Source organism: Phocoena phocoena, chromosome 8 (assembly GCF_963924675.1).
Source record: "Phocoena phocoena chromosome 8, mPhoPho1.1, whole genome shotgun sequence".
In the NCBI taxonomy this organism is placed as follows: domain Eukaryota; kingdom Metazoa; phylum Chordata; class Mammalia; order Artiodactyla; family Phocoenidae; genus Phocoena; species Phocoena phocoena.
Window position 1 is genome coordinate 62625725 of NC_089226.1, and position 23287 is coordinate 62649011.

The 23287-nt window shown below is 48.8% G+C and overlaps 1 protein-coding gene across 3 annotated transcripts in view; it reads left to right on the plus strand.

Moving 5' to 3' along the window:
* Positions 1–23287, plus strand: part of PPFIBP2 (PPFIA binding protein 2) — a 111142-nt gene that overhangs the window by 62372 nt on the left and 25483 nt on the right. For 2 of the 3 annotated variants that reach the window (XM_065883166.1, XM_065883168.1), the window contains exons 5-8: positions 4458–4589; positions 15636–15728; positions 20417–20528; positions 22999–23060. In XM_065883166.1, coding sequence (XP_065739238.1) covers positions 4458–4589; positions 15636–15728; positions 20417–20528; positions 22999–23060 — 399 coding nt within the window. Of the gene's footprint in view, positions 1–4457; positions 4596–15635; positions 15729–20416; positions 20529–22998; positions 23061–23287 lie in introns of all 3 variants that reach the window. The other variant, XM_065883167.1, reaches the window with a different exon arrangement.

The following is a 23287-nucleotide window of genomic DNA, read 5'->3' on the forward strand; positions in this document are numbered from 1 at the left end:
ACTAACCTCGGAAAGGAGGTGCGGGCTTGCCTTCTGTAAGACACGGATTCAGGAGAGAGGAATGAGAGACGATTCTGGGAAATTTTGAAATAGGAAGGATGTAAGTTCAGTGACTGATCAGATGATCTTTTCAGTAAATAGGTTATTTAAGGAGAAGAAGGGGATAGGGTGGGGTTTAGGGCTCGAGGAGAACGGAAAAGATCTGGAACAATCTCTGAAAGGAACCAGCCAGAGATGAATACAAGTTTTGCCAGGCAGTGTTGGAAGATCAGCTGTAATTAGATAGCGTAAATTTGTGTGGAAACCAATTGGCATCATTAAGTGACTCTTACCAGCAATTCTCAGGCCGTGGGGAGTGGAAACATAGAAGTCTTTGAGGTTTGGCATGGAGTGGGTGCGGGTGAAGCAAGTACACTTCAGATCTAGGGGCAAGGATGAGTCAGGAAGAATTTTCTGATGCAGAAATGATACAACTGAAATGATAAGCCTTAAGGTACAGGGTGGGTAAGGAGGCAAATACTACTTAAAGGAAGTTGTTGGTAAACTAGGAAAATAGGGAGTTGTTAAGTAACTAGTAGCCACAGAAGAAGAAATTGAAGATGATTTGAGTGACTAAATGGGCCAGTTGGAAAGGATTGTGGCCAGAGGAGAGAATTTCAGAGGTGAAGATTTTAGAAGTGAAGGACACAGGTTCCGGATCAAGACGAGTGTCAGGCTGTGGCCATACTACTGAGAAGCTGAACTGAGGTGGAAGCAAAGCCTGTCGGTGTCAAGGTCAAGAAATGTGAAACCAGGGTGAGCCCTGACTGAAAGATTGATTAACAAGGATAATCAGTGGAAATGGGAGACTATCTTGGGGTCTGGGTATTTGGGGAAAACGTGACTTAACTGAATGGTGCTGCCTTAGAGGAGGAGGAGGGCAGAGGTAGGAGATCTGGAAGAAGCAGTGTTTAACTGGGAGAAAGGTGTTCTGTAAGTTGGGTTGCTGGAGCAGAACGGCCTCTACTTGAGAGGACTGGGAGGGACGTGTCATGTCATGCAGACGTCAGGGTTCGGTTTCTGCTGGAAGTAGAAAGAGCAGTTTAGAATGTAGGGTATTTAAATCCTATTAAGACAACTAGGATAGAGGTCACAGTACATAACAGTGGCTAGAGGCCATGCCGGGCCTGGAGATGGGGAAGTGGGGCTGGGCTGGGATAAGGCTGTCAAAGGCTGATTTTGAGTTCAGGGAGTCGGACGGTACTTATTGATGACAAGGACCAGGGGTGATGATAATGAAAGGGGGAAGCACACGCTAATAGAATCCAGGAGACAGTAAGGAGAAGTTTTAGTTATCAGTGGACTCTGTGAAATTAAGCAGCCCCAGGCTTCTCATTAAAACTTTGGTGTGTCTAATTGAAATGTCCACTTGGAATGTTAGTGTGACCAATCAGAACCCTGGCATGACCAATTGGAATGGCCATTGGAATTTTAATGCAACCAATTAGAATATTATCCTCCTTAACTGGAACATTGGTATGACCAATTACAACCTGGCAGTTAAAACAGCCAGAGGGATTCTGGAAATCATGAAAGCAGAGTAGATTCTTAGCTTTCAAGAGAGATGCCTTCTGAGGCATTGTTACATCCCACCGAGGCAGTATCTTGAATGCTGGTTGGTAGACAACTGCATTAAATACCTTTTTAAGAGACTCAGGAGCTCAACAGGGGCTGTACTTCTAACTCTCCTACCCCTAGGCCTTGGCATCTGGTAGTTGAACAAATGATGGAAGTCTCATGGAAGATTTTCTGAGTACTTAGCAGTCCAAAGCAATTGTTATTATCCCGTGGACCTTGAGTTCTAGAATTGTCCCTTTTTCCCTTTGCACTGCTGGCTGGGAAGCTCACATACACGTTGTACTCCATCTCCAGCTGTGAATAGAACTTTAGGGTATGAGTTTTATGCCGACAGTCACTCTGGCTTCAACTTCTTTCCTTACCCGCTTTAATTTTTATGGTTTATTTTTTTTTTTTTTGCAGTACACGGGCCTCTTACTGTTGTGGCCTCTCCCGTTGCGGAGCACAGGCTCTGGACGCTCAGGCTCAGTGGCCATGGCTCACGGGCCCAGCCGCTCCGCGGCATGTGGGACCCTCCCGGACCGGGGCACAAACCCGTGTCCCCTGCATCGGCAGGCGGACTCGCAACCACTGCGCCACCAGGGAAGCCCTATTTTTTCACTTGAGTTGTCTATTTTGCAAACTACCTCAAATCATTTCTGGAACAAAACAGCTAAATGAAAGGACAGAGAGAAAGAATGAGGTGGTGGAGACAAAGGAGAAGGTGGGGAAGAGGGAGAAGGATGTTCATAACGAGCAGGCGGCATTAGGAAGGATTACATCTTAAGATACTCAAGACCCAGAAATCCCATCTTCCTCACCCAGGGAAGAACATTTTTGGGCCTTTTATGGCCTGCATAGCCTTAGCACCAGGCCCTAGTAGATAGTATGTGTCCAACAAATTCTTAACAGTTTGAGCAGCTCTTTCCTGGGCTCAGTGAATATTTGTTGATTGGCTTTTTTCAACAGTTTTTTTTTTTTGTGGTACGCGGGCCTCTCACTGTTGTGGCCTCTCCCATTGCGGAGCACAGGCTCCAGACGCGCAGGCTCAGCGGCCATGGCTCACGGGCCCAGCCGCTCCGTGGCATGTGGGATCTTCCCAGACCGGGGCACGAATCCGTGTCCCCTGCATCGGCAGGTGGACTCTCAACCACTGCGCCACCAGGGAAGCCCCAGCATGTATTTTTTTATTTCCCTTGAAATTCTTGGACTTCTTTCTCTGTTTGGGAAACAGTGTGATACATTAAACAGAAATGAGTTTTGAAGCCAAACAGACTTTGGTTTTAAAACTAACTCTGCTGTTGATTGGTGTGTGCCCTTGGCCAAGACAGGCCAGTCTCTGGGCCCGTTTCTTCATCTGTAAAATAGGGATAGTAATGTTGACTGCCAAATCCCTGGGAGGGTTTATTGAGAGGATGTATGTAAAGTACCCAACAGTGTCTAGCACAGAGGAGGCACTCAGCGCATCTATGTCCACTCACCCCCAGTCCCAACACTGGACATACTTAGCTGGCTAAGTCCTCATGACCAAGCAGCCCGCAGTTCTGGCGTGGCACTGCGGCTGCCTTTGCCCTGTAAGCCAGCTTCAAGTCTGGCTGGCCCAGGAGGAGCTGGGCCCCTCAGCCCAGTACTAAGCTCATTTTGCTGAATTCCTTGGCTTCTGGATGCTCTCCCTCAGGTTAGCAGATGGACAGTTTGTAGCCCACCTTTCTGAGGTACTGATGGCCTTTTGCCCAGGGAGTCATGTTTTCCAAGTTAAAATCTCTGACTCATGCGGTTTGGTTTTATGAGTTGAGGACAGTTCAGAACGTGAAATCATGGCTGTAGGGTCAGATTGTTGAGATGACTGTTCTTGTACTAGGGTTGGGTTGCCTAAGATGATAAGGAAATTTCAGACCGTGGCAGGATGCTGTGTCCTTTCCATCAGCTCATTTGGCCGGTTACCCTCCTAGCATCGTATCGTGGTCTCCTTGCCAGGACCTGTGTATCCAGTGTCTCCAGGTGCCAAGATATGGGATCTCACACAACATCGCCTTTTGCCAATGGAGAAATGTTACCCCTGGACTTTGGGAAGTGCTCCTGGCTTTTGAGGTCCTTCATAATTCCTAGAAGTGCTGAGCAGGTGTTTCACCTATCACCTTTGTTTTGTCTTACTTACGCTTATTAAGTGTATATATTAATGGCTGGTTGTTGTCTGCTACTGTTTTAGGCTTGGCAGGACTACTAATAACCTCCCCAGTCTGTCCTCAAAATAAGCAAAGAACAATTTTCTTATTTACATTCTAGGAAAGATACATATCCCATAAATAAGATTCTACTGTAACCATTCAGTAAATACTCATTGAATATCTACTTTATGTCCTAGCTCCCTTCTAGGTTCCTTGCAGTAAGGTCTTCCAATGACATGTGTGGAAGACTGGGCCGAATATTGACTGAGCCCGGGAGGTGATATGGAAACTTTGGTTTTGAAAAATGTAATGTTAACCTAAGCTGGTCTTTTGTTTGTTTTGGTGGAGAGGATCTGCCGCTTTGCCTTAAAAATAGACATGGAGAAATTTCATTCGTTGAGCAGACCCATCCTTTTTTCTCTACCTGGAAAGAGGGAATAATGGTTTCTACGGACAAATGTGCTTTTTGAGAAATGTAGCTCACATTGACTCCCAGAGCACAGTGGGTAGCGTCGGGCCGTGCTACCCTTGAGTGACCCGGCATCAGCCCAGGCCTGTCCCCTCTAGGACTGTGGCTCAGATGTAGCGGTTTCATCGTACAGTGTAGAGATTGCCTTATGTCCTATGGATGGAGGTAGAGCTGTTCTTATGGCCATGGAGGTTTATGATTTTGAGATCTGTTTTTGCCTGCAGGAGCTGCTAAGTCGTACATCTCTTGAGACTCAGAAGCTCGATCTGATGACTGAAGTGTCTGAGCTGAAGCTCAAGCTGGTGGGCATGGAGAAGGAGCAGAGAGAGCAGGAAGAGAAGCAGAAAAAAGCAGAGGTGAGTGTGACACATCACCTTCTAGGGGTACCCATACAGTCCAAAGCTCAGATCAGGAGAAGCTAGCCTAATGTGGCTTCGGGCCATCTGGTCAACCCCAAGCCTGGCAGCCACTGGGTGCCAGAAACATCTATGCACCAGAGACACAATGATCTGTTAATACCAAGTTATCCGGTTTTGCTGTGGCTGCAGATTTCAGCAATGCCCAAACCACCCAGTTTTGGCACTAAGGCTGTACCCTCAAGCTGCTGACAAGGATGGAAAGGGAAGCAGTAGTGGGGGAAGGATCAGACAAGACTTAGAGAGACCAAGATGTCTTCTGTGAGCGCCAAGGTAATGACCGCGTATTGGGATGAAGTCAGCTGCTCAGTAAGCCAGCATCGTTGTTCATGGAGTCTAGAGACATTCTTTGATGTGCATTTCACAGACCCAGATGCAACCCTTAGATTACGTGTTTCTTTCCTCCTGATGGCTCCTGTGGGTGAGCCCATGCACAGGCTTTCTCTTAGAATGTTTTCCTGTATCTCGTTTTTGTTTTTGTTTTCTCAGGCTCCATATGCCATTGACTAGGGCATGCCAGACTCTTATTTTGGATAAATGTTTTGGATAAATTCTAGGCTCAGAGCTCAGAACAGTCCATTTTAACCTTAGATAACCACCTTCCGTGTGCCTCTACCTACAAGTTCCCTATATTTATACACCATGCATTGTGAGCTGTGGAAAGAATAGCCCTAAAGGTCTAGAAACACCTTGGCTCAATTACTGACCTAAATGCTTAATAGCTCTTTGAACTTCAGCAAGTTAACTACTTAATCTCTCTGAACTTCAATTTCTTTATCTGTAAAATGGGTAACTGTGTGATGAAGTCGAAAAAAAAAAAATCACCAAAGCTAAGTCTCTATCATAGGATCTGGCATCCTCTCTTCCATTCAGGCATCTCTAACATCTAAAGGTGGACGTTGTTCCATTCAGTTAAGCGCCAACACCATCATGCCCGGAAACCTGGCACATTTCTGTTTACTGGGTAAACACTGGTGATTGAGACACTTCTAATATGTGGGGCATATTCCTTGCGTTGCTTTTGAGAACATGCTCATTAGTAAGAAGTATAGTTGCCAAAAGAAAATTTATCTCCGTTAAGCTGAGGACACTATCTTCTAGTGATTAAGAACGCAGGCTTTTGAATCAGACCTCTTGGCTGGAATCCAAACTCAGCTACTCAGTACCTTTGTGATCTTAGGCAAGTAATTTAACCTCCCAAACCTCTATTTCTTCTTCTGTAAAACGGAGATAGTAGTACTTCCTGTTTGCTCAGTTGTTCCGAGGAAGGAATGAGATAATGTATATGTGTAGTCCTTAGCATAGTGCTGGATAACTAGCTTTTATCAGTTACTTACTGATTGTGTTTTTAAGCATGCGAGAAATGTAAATGTCGACCTAGCTACCGCAGAGTCAAAGCTTATCTGTGTGAAGTGTTAGTTAAATAGACTGTGCTTCTTAAATGTTCAGGGAGAAGCAATTCGATTTTCTACAGGTTTAGAATTATTTTACCAATGTTTCAAAATGTGTGATCACATGGGGATATACCTTCAGGCTTGGGGGCAGAATTGAATAAACTCTGTAAGAAGGCTTAGAGTGGTAGAGACAACTCAAAACCAAGGAAGGGAGGGAGGGAGGGAGCGAGGGAAACAAGGAAAAGAAAGGAAGGAAAGATGGAGAGGGTTATTAGGTCACACAACTGGAATAGTCTAGGGTTTTAAAAGCTGATATCACTAGATCCAGCTGGCTTTACCGTGTGGTTAGAAATCAGGCTTAGTGTCTCATTTGGTTCTGTTTTAGCCTTATTCTCAGGAAGGCTCTCTGTATGTGGTGACAAAGATGGCCATCAGCAGCTTTAGATCCTACTAGCCTGGCAACCTCTGCAGAGAGAGAGATTCTCTCTCTCTCTCAAAGATTCCAGCAAAACCCCAGGATTGCATATCAGTGGGCCAATTTGGGTCACGTGCCTGGTTCTGAACCAGTCGCTGTAGGGGACATGGGCCCACACATGGGTGTGTGTGGGCGTGAGAGTCAGTCCATGGTGGCAGAATGCTGAGTTAGTACCGAGCTGGAGCAGCTCAGTTCCTTTCTAGGGAAGGAAGGGGAGCTCCCACTTCTGGGCCAAGCACAGCTAAGGCAGAGTCATTCTACTGTTTGCTTTATTTTTTCTTTTCTGAAGGATTATTTTTCAATCTGAATTTTTGCTTTTGTTTTCCATTAGACTATTCGTGCATGAAGCACCATAGACCCTGAGCTGCTGGCCTCAGTCCTACCCGATAACAGCCCTTCCCAGTTGCTAGTACAAACATTAGGTTTCCACGTGGAGGAGTTTTTCAGGCTGTTCAAACTTGTGATAATCAGGGAACAACGGCCATATGACCTGAAGCAACATTCTCATTCTTGTCATTAAACATAATCTTTACTGGTATGCTCAGACTCTCTACCACTGTTTGTAACTGTCTGGAACACCCTAGGCTTACAACCATGGAGAGGGCTGCTGAAGCTAGCTGCACTGCTGTCGTGTGCGTGGTGGAGCTGCTTATTTTGAGGGAGACGTTTGGCTGGCTGGGGTCGTCAAGGTTGTAGTTGTATGAATAAAGGGAACGTTGCTTCCCATCCTACACTGCTGCTGTTTTTCCAGTGAATGTGCTTAGCCTAAAGCCTGATTGCTTGTGGTTTAAAAGAGGCAGGACTTTTCTGAGGTAGCCAGATCTGAAATACACTTTCTCTGTGTAGCTCAGGCTTTATCCTAAGCAGGTATCCTGCCGCCCTGTAGTCAGCTGTGGAAGTGATTACAAATGTTTGTCTATAAACCCAAGGACTTTGAGGTGTAGGTTTCTTGTTAAATGGAGACAATCCTGATAGCCAGCCTCGCTCAGGAGTCCGTGGTGACCCTTAGGAGATGTGGGTGAATACTGGATTTCCTGTTTACTGCACCTTTTCTCCTGAGCCTTTTGCAGTGGTTCTGGGCCATTTCAGGAGACCCAAGATTGGACCAGTTGGGTTCACTCCTGAAAAGCAGGACTGCAGGAAAAGTGACCAACGTGGAAAGTAAATACCACAGTTAGGAGGATGGCACATGAAAGAAAGAGATCCAGAGGCAAAGGAAAACCTCGGGGTAGCCCACCTATCAAAGGCATGTCCCTTGGAGAGATCTTCCTTGGAGAAGGGCATCTGGCTTCCCTAAGCACTGGGGATGCAGGGAGGCCTGCAGCTGGATCCCTTTGTGAGATCCAAAGGGTTCTGCATGTAGTAACAGAGCAGCCTTTCTAGAGGGGAACAGGGATCCAGCATCTGCTTGGAAATGAAGTCAGCCCAATTGATCAGGGATATACGTAAGCCTGAAGAGAACTGGAAACGAGCTCTAGGATTTGCTGGCAGAAAATGGAATGTCTTACAACACAGGTGTCCTGCTTCTTTCTTCCTATGGGTGGGACCTTGGAAGGGAGGGATTCTGATTTCTGAACTGTTGAACCTGGAGTACAGAGCAAAGGCTGGGAAGATAGTGTTTGCTCAGAGAACAGCTGGCCTGACTTAGGAGAGTTTTATTATTCTTTTTTTTTTTTTTTTTTTTTTTTTATGCGTTACGCGGGCCTCTCACTGTCGTGGCCTCTCCCGTTGCGGAGGACAGGCTCCGGACGCGCAGGCTCAGCGGCCATGGCTCACGGGCCCAGCCGCTCCGCGGCATGTGGGATCTTCCCAGACCGGGGCACGAACCCGTGTCCCCTGCATCGGCAGGCGGACTCTCAACCACTGCGCCACCAGGGAAGCCCTATTATTCTTGTTTTTATTTTGTTTACTCATTTTTGTTTGTATAGGAAATACACTCCAACAATTCAGAAATTAAGAGTTCAAATTAAGAGCCCCAAAACAAAAACTTTGACTGTTGGCAAAGCAAGAGTAATAAAGTGAGTTGAGATTACAGAACAGGGATTAGAACCTCATAAATGTCACCTGGACTTTATGATGTGGGACCCAAGATTGAAAACACCGCTACAAAAGCCTCTGCCCTATGGGAGAGAAAAGACCTATTAAGAGAGGAGAGGGGGGCTTCCCTGGTGGCGCAGTGGTTGAGAGTCCACCTGCCGATGCAGGGGACACGGGTTCGTGCCCCGGACCGGGGGGGATCCCACATGCCGCGGAGCAACTAGGCCCATGAGCCATGGCCACTGAGCCTGTGCGTCCAGAGCCTGTGCTCCACAACGGGAGAGGCCGTGATAATAAGAGGCCCGCACACCACGATGAAGAGTGGCCCCCGCTTGCCGCAACTAGGGAAAGCCCTCGCACAGAAACGAAGACCCAACACAGCCTAAATAAATAAATAAACAAACAAACAAACAAACTCGTACCCAACACCTAGATATTGAAGGGTTGGTTTTTGTTTTTACCTTCCACCCCCCCCCCCCATTTATAGTTTCTGCCCTGAATGTAGATAAACCAGGCGAACTGCCACCCTGGCTCTAATGCTGAAGCAAAGCTAGAAACTAGTTTATGAAGTGAAAGTGATGGGTCTCTTGAGAGAGTGGCCATTGTTATTTTGAGAGTTCATGACAGGGAGGGAGGGAAGAACGCGGCATAGCCAGACATGCACTGTGGACCTTGGAAATCATACCTTTGAAAGTTCAGAAATAGAATCGATGACTCAAGGATATTGAACTACATAAAAATATACTTATTTCTGACTGTGTAACCTCACAAGTAATATACCAGTAAAAAGGAAAAGGTAGAGGTACCTTGAGAGGAACCAGTTTTCAAAGGGGCTTGTACAAAAGGTAGAAAGGACAGAGAAAAGTGCACCTGCACGAACGGCATCAGGAAGACCAAGCCCCACCGAAAGGGACAGTTCTGAGGACAATGGGAAGATTTTCCTTTAAAGTTATGTTCTCAATAAGAAGATCAAAGAAAGAATGGGCTTGGTTCCGCTGATGCCTCTGACAGGTGCACAGAACTTAGGACAGCAGTCCCCAGGCTGCTTGTTTATAAGTGAATTTTAAGGAATTGGAGAAATCAAGTGAGTTGCTGAAAAACTGGAAGTAACCATTTTCTTCTCCTCCTCCTCCTCCTCTTTTTTCAAAATGGTAAAGAAAGTTAGAAGGGTTCTATAAAATTCAGTCTGTTGAGTTTGACATCAACCCTATGATGGTTTGTGAGAAGACAAAGTAGGGATCTGTGTCCATTAAGAGTAAGTTACGTCTAATTGGCCTCATTGGTTTGGCCAGGAGTGCATCTTGTAGTGGTAGGCTGGGTAAATGCTCACTTCAGTGAGGCACTACAAAAACATTGCTTGGGATAGTCTTGTGGATAAGAGAGGAATATAGGATGAATGCTAAAATAGGCATATCGGTACCCAAGTGATAATGAATAATACCTTAAGACTACCTCTAGGAAGACTTTTTTTGCAGAGGGTCATGTCATCTGCCTTTAGTCCTCCTGCCTCGTGTGCATTTTTAGTCCATAATTTGCTGATATAGAAGGCCTTCAAGTTGTGATGACAGGAAGCCAAAGGAAAACTAAATGGATGAGTTGACGTTGGGATTCATGAAGACCTACACAGACTGGAGCGATCCATAAGTTGGCAGGAAAAGAGTAAAAGAGAGGCCAGGAGAACCTGAGTAGTGCAGAGCTGCCGAAGGTAAGGAGTAAAACGAGGGAGCCACGCAGCTTGAGGACAGAGGATGCGTGTGTGGATCTGACCGCGAGGAGGGTGCTGACCCCTTGTGTGCTGGAGATAGAGCTGGAGCTCATCTGCCTGGAGAGTGGGGGTGGGATGAGGTGATGAAAATCAGGGCCAGCGGGTCTAGACCCCTCACTTGAGAGAGACAACAATGAAGGGAACAGGAGAAGAGTGAGGGTCGTGACATCCTTGAAACTTACATAAGAGAGAGAAGAGCAGGTGTGAAGACCGGCAGGGCCAGTGACCAGGAGAGACTAAAGGTTCTGGGAGAGTGGCCAGTAGGGGAAGCATGCTGGAGGGTGCAGAGCCACTGGGCTTTTGTTGTCAGCGATCAATGTCACATGGGCCTTAACTGTGTTGCATGACCTTGAGGTGTTTTCTGTCGCTCTCCCGGTTTCTCTCCTTCATTTCTTATGGATCAAACACTTGGTGGCAAAAGGAGAAGCAGTGGGGAAAGTGAACTCACATTTGTCAGAGGCCTCCGTGTGCCAGGGCACCATGTGAGGCGTTAACCAAAGTCAGATGAGCAGGTGAAGCCAACCCTCTGACGGCTGACTCTGGGGGAGGACAACGTGGGGCTGTCTCTGGGCTAACTCAGGTGAGCTAGCTCCAGGAGAGAGTGGCTGGGAGGCCAGGAGCCCGCTTATGACAGCGCTGCCTACGTCTGCAGCTCTCCCAGTTCAAGTGGCATCGCTGGAGGGAGAGCAGGCTGGCGTAGGGGCCCTAGCAGTGCCCTCTCAGACCCAAGCTGCCATCCGGACCCTCAGTTTTCCTTCTACATTTCCTTCTACATTCTTCTTTTAGGAAACACTCTTTCTATTGGGGATGGAAAACCTCTTTCTAGCATGCCTGGACAGTTCTCATGGTGCCAGGGGGAAGACCTCCCAGTACCAGGTGCCAGTGCTCAGAATGTCAGTAAAGGTGGGCAGAGAGGGGCTAAACACTTTAATTGGCTGCCACCCACCCACCCACCCCAGGCTCTGTTGGGATCTATTGCCAACTGTCTCCTTAACTCCATGCCCCTGCCCCGGCCCCATCAGCTGCCCACAGTCCTCCCCAGGCTCTTGGGTTTCTTGTTGCCATGAGTGCCACCATCCTCCACCCTGCCAGCCAGGCCCATGACTGCTCGTCCCCTTTACTTCCCCACACAGGCAAGGGATCTCGAATGCACCTACTTCACATCACTTAGACTCGTCCCATCTCTTTGTCTCGACCCAGGCGGAATTAGTCACTCACCGCTCCCGGGAAGCCCCATAGTCTTATTGGTGTAGCACTCACAGCCTGCTGTGATTGCTATTTGCGTGTTTCTCCTCACTCACCTGCGAGCGCCATTGCTTACCGTGGCCTTGGGTCTCTGCGGAGTGACGCTAGATGCCTGTGGAGTAGATAAAGGAAAGCCCAGCAGAGCTGCTAGCGCAAGGGATTCAGAACTGAGTAGGTATGAATTCCAAGGGTTGCAGTTATTTCCAAAGTTGCCATAAAAGGTCAAAATGTTCTTGAGGCTGCAGAGGAGTTGGGTCTGGCGTCGGGCGTGAGGAGCGTTTAGGGTGGGGGATGTAGGAGCGTGCACGCGCGCGTTGTGCGCCCTACGTCCCCTGTGCACGGGTGTTGGCACGTTTGGGGAGGGCATTGGCGAGTGCAGAAGGGGTGCGTCTGTATGTGATCCCATCTCCGCTCTTGCTAGACTCTGCGCCTCAGACACTGTCATGCAAGGACGGCCCCCAGTATGGCACGAAGGCCATACTGCAGACAGGCCCACGGATGGGGCGGGTCAGGGAAAATGCCACGTCTTTTGGTCCCTGTGAAGAGAGCACATGGTCACGGACAGCGACCGCTGTGTGCCCCCTGCCGTACACGTCCGGCCTCCTGTTCTGCTCTCCTAAGGAGTACCATGTCTGAGCGCTGACTGACCCTGCGTGCTTTTCTCCTCCTCTCTCTTCCTTCCTACAGTCGGTTCTGAATGCGATCAGTGAGCTGCAGCAGCAGATGTGTAGGCTGCAGCTGGACATCCACAGGCAGATTCAAGAGCGCCTCTCACTCAGTAGGGACCACCCTGAGGAGGTGGCAGCCGACGACGGTGCGGCCCGGCCCCAGCCCTGCGGCCAGGAGTGTGCCCGTTGGGAGGGGTCACCTGTAGGAACCACACTTAAGTATATCGGAGCATGCGTGTGTGTGGCATCTCGCTGGCGGAGGGGCTGGGGCTTCTCCTACCTGGAACAGCGTGTGCTGGCTTAACATGGATCCATGGTCACCTCTGGGCAGAGCTTGGGACTCGCTCCCCTCGGGATGTGAGCTGAGCTCCGTGACCCTCACTGAACGGGGTCTGAGCTGGCGAGGCCAACCCTCTGACCGGTGGCGGTACTCATCTCTCTCAGGGCTGGGAATGAGGTGTGTCAGGTGCCCCGAGTGACGGGGCGTTGGTGTAAAAGCAAGCTTCGGGTCCCCTTCCCAGGTACGACTCAGACACTGATTCTCCCTCCTGGGCTGGGAGGTTAAATGAAGTTTCAGCTCCCATGATTTTTTTTTTTTTAAATTAAGAAAAAAATAGTATCATAAAATAATCCTCTCAAGTTTATTTTTAAAGAGGTTTATCCCCAGTGAGAAAACAGAACACGAATGTCCATATGCTGTGACAACTCCCATCATCTGAATTTCCGGGAAAAGTTCTCCCGTGTAATCACATTCGAGGGATTTCATGACCTGTGGGCCCTATGGGGTGTATCTGCCTGGGATGCTGGACTTGGCCTCTTGCGCTGGTGTCACCAGGTCCTTTGTGATGGCAGCTGCACAGAGATGAGCCTGTGCTTCCAAGGCCCGCTATCGAAGAGGACTTGGAAGCCCAAGGGCAAGTCAAGGGCGTAGTAGCCATGTCTGTAGGAAGTTGTCATGATCCATCCTCAACTATGGGACATGTTGGAAATCTCCACCCAGACTTGGGCATGAGGGGAGGGGGCCTCCGTGGGGGAAAAATTGAGAGTCAAGATGTAGGTGTAGATTTGGAAAGGGAAGCTCTGAGAGGGATGGTGAGTGGGTTACCCCAGAAGGACTTGTAAAAGGAGTTACACTGTGCACCAGTGTTTATAGCCCACGATGGGCAACAAATGGCTTAGAAGGAAGGGGATGTGCCAGAGAGGTCACAGAGCCTGGAGGTCATCGTGCTCCGTGTCCCCACAGTGGCAGCTCCTCAGCAGGAACCTGCACACTTTCAGTTCTGCCATCAGCAGGCCTGGCGTCCCCTCAGGCAGGGCCAGAAACGTTCTCAGAAAATGATCCTGGACCTGCTACAAGTCACAACAGGCCTTAAAGTCTAACGTTGCAGATCACAGAGGCAGTTACCTTAGCTTGGAAGACACGTTTCTAAAAGGGCATCAACAAGTGTTCACCTCAGTTATAAGAAAATCTTAGTGAATATCCCTGCACAATGCAAGCGTAAGCAGTGTAACTCTGGTGGATTGTCTCGGGACGCAAAGGCCAGCTAAATGATGGCTTGAATTGCAAGTGTCCGTTCGTCAAGAAATAGTGCACACCTAACTACGTGCCAGAGGTTAGCAAAGCTCACGGAGTTCACTGTGTAGGAGAACTAGCCATCAGCAATCACACCAGTAACAGTTTAATTGCAAATGATATAAGAGATGATACAGATGCCACAAGAGAGTATAGCAGAGGGACCTGATGAAGTGTAGAGGTTAGAATAGCTTTGCTCATGGCGGCCTGAAGGATGGGCAGGGGTTAACCTGGCAGAAAGTTCCAGACAGAGGGAGAGGCATGTGTGAGGGCCCAAGTCAGAAAGAGGAGCTAAAAAGTATCCAGCATGGCTGGAGCATAACTGGGGAGAGACGGTAGTACAAGAGGCAGGCAGGCAGGGTGCCGGGTTAGGCCGGGCTGTACTGGTCGTGGGTTAAAGTTCACGAGCTTTGAGGAGCAGGGAAGGGCCAGGATCAGATTTGTGCTTTAATTGTGTTGTTCCCCTGGATGCCATGGGGGTCGATGGCTTCAAGAAGGGCAAGATGACAGAAGACCGACCAGTGGAGAGGCTGTCCAGGCTCTCAGCAGTAACTGCTAGTGATGGTAGAGTTGAGATAAAAGAGAGATTCAGGGGATTTCCTTGAAGGTAGAATTTAGAAGGCTCGGGGATGAGTTACGTATATAGCGGGGGAGACAGGAGGAGTGCCAAGGATGGAGCCCAGGTTTCCGGCACAGGATGGAGACGCCGTTTAGTGAGACAGGGATGTCTGTGAGGGGGAATTAAGGGTTACACTTGGGTCACGACAGTCGTAAGATGCCTCTGTGCCATCCACGTGGAGATGTTGTGGGAAGTTTGTTATGTGAATCTGGAGTTCAGAAAGTCTATGGAAGTAATCGCTTTTATGCTAATTTTTCTGATAGAAACCAGTCAGCAGGACCATTTGTCCATTAAAGGAACCTAGGTTTGGGATAAGGGTGCTCAGCGGCGTCTTTACTAAAAGGGGTACTTTAGAAAGCAGGGGCCCTGGGGTCAGAAGATACAGCCCTGATTTCCAGCTCCACCACCGGCAAGTTGTTTAAATGTCACTTCCCCACTCAGCAACCTTCAGGGGCTCCCTACTTGCTAAAGAATGGCATCAGATTGCCTCATATTCTCATCCCAAAGCCTTTACAGTAAGGCCCCACCGTTTCCCACTGAATGCTGCCCATCCTGTACTCCAGCCCAGCAGGCTGTCTGCCCTCTCCCTGGACGCCGCCTCCCTCCCTCCTTTCTTCAAGCCAACCCCTCCTCTGAACTGGAACAGCCAGACCCGCTTCTGCATCTCACACTTAGCATTTGTCCTTTTAGCGTTTTGTTTCTGTCCTCCTGGCTGTCACTTCCTCCGTGAAGCCTTGCAGGAACACCGGCCTCCTCCCCTGGGTTCCTCAACCCCCAGCACAGACAGATGCTCCCTGTTAGCCTGCTTCCTGCTACTTTGTCTGTAACAAGCTGCCTCATTTCTGCATCTCTGTTTCTCTTGCTCCCAACTCCTACCTGTCCTTCCCCCTACACATACGTGCATGATTTGGGCACACCCTGCAGGGAACACAGATGTCAGAAAGGAGCAGGGAGAACAAGTTCTGCAAAGAAGAAGAAAGTTTTCTCTTCCTTTTGTCTGGAACTCCCTGGCCTTTGTTTTGTAACGGGCACATAGCCTTTCCTGAAACGAGGACCGTGTTTAAAGATTGGAGCCAGCCACAGCGTGGAGCCTGACGCGGTCGCTCCTGCCTTGGTATCCGCTGTGCATGTGCTTACCCAGGGTTGTAGATCCCAGGAGCATCCTGTTCTTTAACCATCAGAACTCTGTCTTTCTTCCTCACCCGCCTAGGAGTTACTGCAGGAGCTCCGGCACCTCAAAATCAAGGTGGAAGAGTTGGAAAATGAACGGAACCAGTATGAATGGAAACTGAAGGCCACCAAGGTAAAAGGCGGTTCTGATGTTTATGGAGAGGCTTTGAGGCCCAGTGGGGAGGGTCTGGGGTGTGCCGTAGCCTAAGGCTGAGGAATGGGAATTGATCCCACTGTGTGTACACGCAACAGTGCCCAGATTGTGCGAGCAGACAGATTTAATCCAGGAGGGCTCTTTTCCTGGGGAAAGCCCATGAGATTATGAGCTGCTGAGGTCGCCAAGTCTCCTTCCTCTCTCTGTGTTCCATGGCAGCCCCCCCCCCGCCGCCCCAGGCTGACACTGGGCCAAGCAGGGCCTCTACGAGCGAGTGATGAGTCCTAGGGCAGATGAATGCCAACATTGTCTTGGCTGCATCATTTTAAATTTAGCAGCCCCTCTAATAATGAGTTTCTAAAAAGAGGTATGCTTTTATTTTTAGCAATTCCTAAAAATATATACTTGTAATAGTTTTGTAACCAAATCATGTTTCTGTTGAACTGGGGAGCTTGCTATTTAAAGGACACCCACGATACATTCTTTCGTGAAATAAATTTTATCCCTCCCTCCTTTGTTTTCTCTAATAGTTTCCTCCTTCGTTTCCTCTAACAGTTGGAATGGATTCAGCCCACACATTTACTGTTTTGGCCAGAGCGTTGTGTTTTAAAACGTCGAATTAGCTGTCACTTAAGCAGTAGGCAATTTCACATATACAGTTAGACTTCCACGCAGGCAGAGGAGGGACGCTCTGGGGTTGGGGGCGGGAAGCTTTAAAACCCTGAAGCAGTTTTTCCGCCTGAGGAGCTGGCCAGGCTCCCTCTGGTGGGTGGGTGCACGCCTGCCTTTCCACTGAGAGCTCTGCAGCGCCACCCACAGGTGTTACCAGATGGTCCTGTAGGCATCTTCATCTTTACTTCTTAGAGTTTTCTTAACATCTAGTTTGTACTTTCAGTTTTATTTTTTCTGTACCTTTAAGTGATTCTAAAAACAATAACCGTTATAGATAATTTTAAACCACAAAAATTTTAAAGAAGAAAAATCATTCGTATACTGCCCAGGAGCTACCACTATTAATATTTCCTTCCAGGCATTTCTCTTTTTGGGGTCTCTCTCTCTCTTAATTTTGATGTTGATAATTTATACACAGTTTTATACCATGCTCTTAAAAGAAAACTCCGAACATGATGGTGACGTCTATGTAATATTCTATTGCGTAAATGTGAGAATTTTCTTAACTGTTTGCAGATGAGGAAACTGAGGCACAGGGTAGTTAGGCAACTTTCCCAACATCTTACAGCTAGTCAGCTCCAGCGCTAGACAATCTGCTTGATCGTCTCCTGCTCTGTTCTTATCTACGTGTCCCCTTGTGTGCACTGTGCTTCACAACCCCCAGTTCCAGGAGCACCGTTTCTCTAAAAGCTCAGAACCTTCCATCCCCATGATCCCCTCAAGCGAGTCCTGTCTTGGTGAAAGCTTTGAAGTTGTACACTCCACCTTCTATTATAAAACCAAACAACTCGTTTGAAGCACCTAAGCGCTTTGCCTTGGCATGTAGACCTTTGAGATACTGTGGATTATTTAATAACCACCACGTCTGGAGACCCTCCTGTGTGCCAGAGTGTGTCCAGCCCTTTGTACACATTTTCTCATTTGGTCCATAAAATAACCCAGCGAGGTCTATTGATTTATTGTCCTCGTTTTCCTGGTAGGGAAACTGAGGCTCAGAGTGGCCAAGGTGAGGTTCTGATCTGGATCTGTGTCATTCCAAAACTCATGCTCTTTTCCCTCTGTTATCCTAATTCCCTGCAGTTGAAACCTGCCTTGTTTTTGAAAGTTCTTCCATTTTCTGTGTAAAGCTTCTCAGTCCGTCAGTGTGCTTCATCTTTCAGCGCAGCGGCGGTAGGGCAGGGTCCCTCGGTTTAATAAGGCCCAGCACCTGCAGGGAGGCAGAGCCCCCATCTCTGCCTGGCTTTGTCCCAGACCTCTCGCCACACAGCTCCAGCCTCAGTGGCCATGGCAGTAGCATACTTTCCCCCATGGTCAGGTGCACGGCCTCTGGGCTGTTGTAGACTTCCCAGCTTAGGGACAGATACCTTTCTCAGCGTAAGAGAGGACCTGTCATTTCTGGCCTATTCTGTGAAAATGGGCACATGGGAGATTGGGCCCAGCCACTTGGTCTGTAGAGTTGTAAATAAATGACTTCACCCAGAGGCAGGCCTCAGAGAAGAAGAGCCTGGGCTCTGCCTCGATAGCATCTCGTCACTGGTGTCCACTGTGGGGCCCGCAGACAAGAGTCAGGCATCCGGATTCCTAACAGAGACCAGCTCTCACCCTGTCTACGAAGAAGGGGAGAAATGGGTGTGGAAGGTGCAAGAAAAGTTAAGAGAATATCTTCCAAGAATATTCTGGCCCTTGTAGAAATGAGAGGCATTTGGATTGAGTCCCAAGGCTAATATTTTCAGAAGCCACTGTCGCCATCGATCGTAAGCCCATGGGCTCCAAGGCCCTGGGTTAGCTGTGCAAAGCTGCCCACGGCCGCGAGTCTCTGCAAGCCGTTTGGTACAGCTGGACCCAGCTCTCTGTCCTCTGTGGGTGGAAACCAAGCAAAGGGACAGTGCTCTGTAGGGACTTTGGGTAAGGAAACCCACCCCTTTGCCACCTCTTTGTTTTTACATGGGCCCATTTTGGGGATGTTAGGGAAGGTTTGTCCAGAACCCCTTGAGGTGGGCTCAGGGAGCCCTCTCCCCATAAGAGGAGCCCTCATCTGTGCTATTAACTCAGCAGCAGACAGCCCAGGCTGGGTGGAGCCCTGGCTTTCGAGCAGGCAGGGTTCACGTCCTGGCCTGGTCGCTGAATAGCTCTGTGACTTGGGAGTCGAATCCTTCCCTACTCCTGTTTTCTCCCCGGTGACATGCAGGGGTACTGCTTCATCCCATGGTTTCCTGTGAGGATTGAGTGAGGGTTGATGTAAGAACGCAGTGAGAATGGGGCCGATGGAGAGTAGGCTCTCAGCCCGTGTGTCCTGAAGCTGAACACAGGCCTGTTTAGTGGAAGGGCCACCAACAGGACCAGTGCTCATTTGATTACTTGACTTGTTCAAAAATGACCTCAGGATAGGACGAGCCCATACCGTAACCTTGCAGGGTAAAGGTGGGGCCCGATTGGGCTACCATATGGGGAGAGGGTGCCCAGAGTAGAAGCTTTTGCTGTGTGTGCCGTTGACTGGCTGGGAGTTAGTTCTCACCCCCTTTCTTAGTCTGTTTTGGTTTTTTTCCTTTTTATAGATTTTATTTTATTTATTTTTGGCTGAGTTGGGTCTTCGTTGCTGCGCACGGGCTTTCTCTAGTTGCAGCAATGGGGGCCACTCTTCATTGTGGTGTGCAGGCTTCTCACTGTGGTGGCTTCTCGTGTTGCAGAGCACAGGCTGTAGGCAGACGGGCTTCAGTAGTTGTGGCACACGGGCTCAGCAGTTGTGGTGCACGGGCTTCAGTAGTTATGGCTCGCGGGCTCCAGAGTGCAGGCTCAGTAGTTGTGGCACACGGTCTTAGTTGCTCCGCGGCACGTGGGATCCTCCTGGACCAGAGATCGAACCCGTGTCCTCTACATTGGCAGGCCGACTCTTAACCACTGCGCCACCAGGGAACCCCTCTTAGTCTGGTGTGATGCTCAGAGCACTAGCTAGTTATCCATAAGGGAAGGAGTAGGATGAGAGCAGCAACAGAAGTGGCGTTTATTGAGGACCTACTGTCTACTGAGCATGAGACTAAGTTGTTCATAACCCTTACCACATTTACTCCTTACTGCAGCCCCGTGTGCTAAATGCTGTTTTCCTGGTTTTATAGATGAACCAAGACTCAGAAATGTTAAACCACTTACCCAACTAGGAAATGAGAGAATCCAAGTTTAACTCCAAAGCCAGCGTGCCTCTCAGGATGGGACCTACCCTGTTCTGACCTTCTAATCAGTATGGGAGCACAGGGACCACCTGGCTTGCTGTTACGTGTGCGGTTTAACCTGCTGCTGCCCACGTGAACATGTGTGTGCGCCTGTGTTGATTTACAAAAGTACGTCCCCTCAGCACACCTGAATGCTGTATGCACTGCTTGTATGTAATTTCATTTGGGTAAAGGAGCATAGGAGTCTGAGGTTGGGCAGAGGCAGTGGCTATGCATTCAGGGTGGGAGAGTTTGAGGGAGGGAACGCTTGGCTCGCTCATTGTCTACTAGTAGCGATTTGATTTCCACTGTATTTCCTGTATGGGGTGGAAAAACGAAAGATGAACGTACTTGTTACAGTGGTTTACGGACATGCTACTGCAGAATATCTTGGGAGAAGGAAGACCATGTCCAGAAAGAGAATATCCATCTTTGGACCAAGGGCAGTCCTCCCATTGAGCACGTTCCCACCTCCTCAGGCCTCTGACTTATTTTGGCTGCAGAAGGCGTGGGAGGGAAAGAGGCTGGTCAGGCAGGAGGACGCAGGAGAAAGAGCAGGTGGATGGCCAGGGCCACGGGCACGTCCTCAACGGCCAGGAAGAGCGCGTTCATTCCGCAGAGCTCCACCTTGTGGGGAGGGCAGCGAACACCTCACTGCTCACCTCTGGCAGCTTTGCTCCTAACTTCCGAATGTGTCCTCGGACCCACTGGCCCTGGGCTCTGACTTGAGGTACTTGGTCGTGGTCTGGTAGTCCCTCTGAGCTGGAAGGATGGCTTTTTCTCTTCCAGGCTGAGGTAGCCCAGCTGCAAGAGCAGGTAGCCCTGAAGGATGCAGAAATTGAGCGTCTACACAGTCAGCTCTCCCGGACTGCAGCTCTGCACAGTGGCCATGCAGAGAAAGGTAACTGGGCTGACTGTGACCAAATGCAGTTTGCCCTTTGGCCCTGGGCCCTCTCTTATAGGTGGGCATGTGTGTCTCTGGGTGTGTGTACTGCTGTGTGAGGAGGCATGAAATGTGCACGTACGTGTGTATGTGTTCGTGTGTGCACGCGTGGGCCTATAAAGCCCAGCTCTGTTGTGGAATCATTACCGTGAACCCCTCCCCTGTTTTCGGAGGACTCAGTGGAATCATTACCGTGAACCCCTCCCCTGTTCGGAGGACTCAGCTCTGAAGGCTTTTCTCAGATGCACTCTGACCATTGAAGCTCTCTGTGCAGCTACCTCTGGAACTTTTACTCTTTCCCTTAATTGAAAGGACTTGTCTTTGTATCATCACCAAAGAAGAGGCTTTAGCAATTCACTCAGTCGTTGAATGGAGCCCTGCCTGGTACTCACATAAGAGCCTGAGGTTACAGAAACAGATTCGTTATTTCCCATCCTTTGGATCTCAACTCAAATGTTACCTCTCAGGAAGACCTTTCCTGGCCACCCTACCTCAGCTAGGTGCCCCCATTTTTCTCAAACTCAGCACTCTTTTTTTCTTTCATAGTACTTATTGTAATTGACCAGTGTTGTATTTTGTGAGGTCTTGTATAGACTGTCATCTTCCTTCTGGGGCAGTGACTGTGTCTCTCTTATTTGAGACCATATCCACAGAGCTTCACATGGCATTCAGCCCATGGCTCCTAAGAAATATTTATTGAATGAGTGAAAGGATGGTGAATGGTCCCTGAGGAGTTCAAGTCTTGCTGATTAAAAATAGAGGCTAAATCCTCAAGTATTCTTAATGCGTATTTGATATTTACAGCTATTTGCCTTATATACAAAATGATCACACACCCTCCAGCTTCTCCTCTGGCCCCCGGGCTGCAGAGCAGTGCTGGGGAGCCCTGTGAATTAGCCCCACTACAGTTGCAGCTGGGCCTCGGCACCGACACCACTTAGCTTGGATCCCTGGCCAGGGTGGGGAAGCTACGCAGCCCTGAAACAATGGCTTAGGCGGGAGGAGGAAATTAGTGACCCATGTGCTCATCCCTCCGCCAGCCTTTCTCTTGTCTTCTCAAGCCACTGAGTATGTCACCTACTTGCCATGGCTTAATGTGGAGGCCGGAGACCCCTGAGATACTCTAGACTGTCTGTGATGCTAAACTTGCATAAAGAGCTCCCCAGGCCCTGACTTCTAGGCCAGGCAGGCTTCCCCCTGCACTCCGTGCTTCCCCCACAGGCCTCGCCTTCCAGGCCCCACCGCGTTCCATCACCGGGCACCTCCTGGAGCTGATGCTCGGGGCCTTGCTCTGGCTGCGGCCTGCCCAAGGCATCGAGGTTTGCCAGTCTTCGTCTGGAGCTTACTGCCCTCCCCTCCACAGACTGGGTTGCCAAGCTGATCTCTAGCCGCCGAGAGCCTAAGATAGTGGACAGCACTCTGCACCTCCCTCTGAAGCTGAATCCCTACAACTAGTTACACAAAGTCCTAAATCCATTCTTCCTATTCTTGCCGGATGTAGCAAGCATCCCGAAAGGAGATGGGGTGACTATACATATTTTTGTCCCCTTGTCTGCTGTATTTCTCTTACGTAGACATCCCTATTCTCTGTAGTACCCAATTTGGGGACGGGTATAGGGCTTTGCTTGGAAAAACTAGCTATGTGTTAATTCTTAGACCTCCATATATTGGGCAGAAAGACCCCCAGCTCCTTTAGGCTTTAGCCTTTGACCTGGCTCTCCAGACTAGTTTGGGAAGAATTCGAGAGATTCTCTTGGGACCGAGGTGAGAGAAGGCAGTGTGTTGTCCACCACAGACTGACGAAGATCCCTTGGCCCATAGAGAAATTCTGCAGGCTTATGATGAACTAAGATTGCTTTCCGTAACAGTAGAGTTTATTTTAACATGTTTATAGATCCAGCTAAACACTGTTAGTCAATTCCGACTGTGACCTTCTAAGTTGAGCCAGTACCTGACTCTTTTTCACATAATCATTCTTTCCCTGTCTCTGTTCAGCTATAGACTTCCTTTTTTTTCTCATTTTAAATTCTCTTCTGCTACAATCCATGGGACAGTGTGATTCTCTCCAAAACTAGCTAGCAGCAGCCCAGGTACATGCCTACTCAAGTCATAGAGGATAAATGTCTGTTTCCTTGTGGAATGTCAGTTGTGAAAGATTTGGGGGTTCCTCTGTGCCACCCTTGCATAAACGGCATTTTGGGTTTTCCCCACAAATGTCTCTAAAGAAGACAAAATAGTAGGTTCATTCGTTTAATAGTCCAACAAATAGGTAACGAGACTGACTCTACGCCAGACACCATCATGGGCTCTTTAAAGAAGTAGGGAGCCACGTGTAACTTATTCATATGGAAAGTCTTAGCATCTTAGCAGGTGGGAATAGTTGTCTGCACTTACGTAAATAATTCTTCCTATACCTAAATTCTTGTAGACCAAGAAATCCAACGTCTGAAAATGGGGATGGAAACTTTGCTTGTTGCCAATGAAGATAAGGTAAGATGGCCATGGAGCGGCCCTGCCCTTTCCCTGCTGACATTCCTGGTTCTGTTTGGTCCTATTAGTCTCTGATATTTTGGACAGGGCTGTGCCCATCAGACCACCGACTCAGGGAAGTGTCAGGAGAATGGCCTCTGCCTCCTAGACACGTGGCTCAGCCACCTGCTTTTGGCTTTGATGCCTGGGAGCTTTGCCTAAATGGCATCTCCCAAAGGCAGAATAAA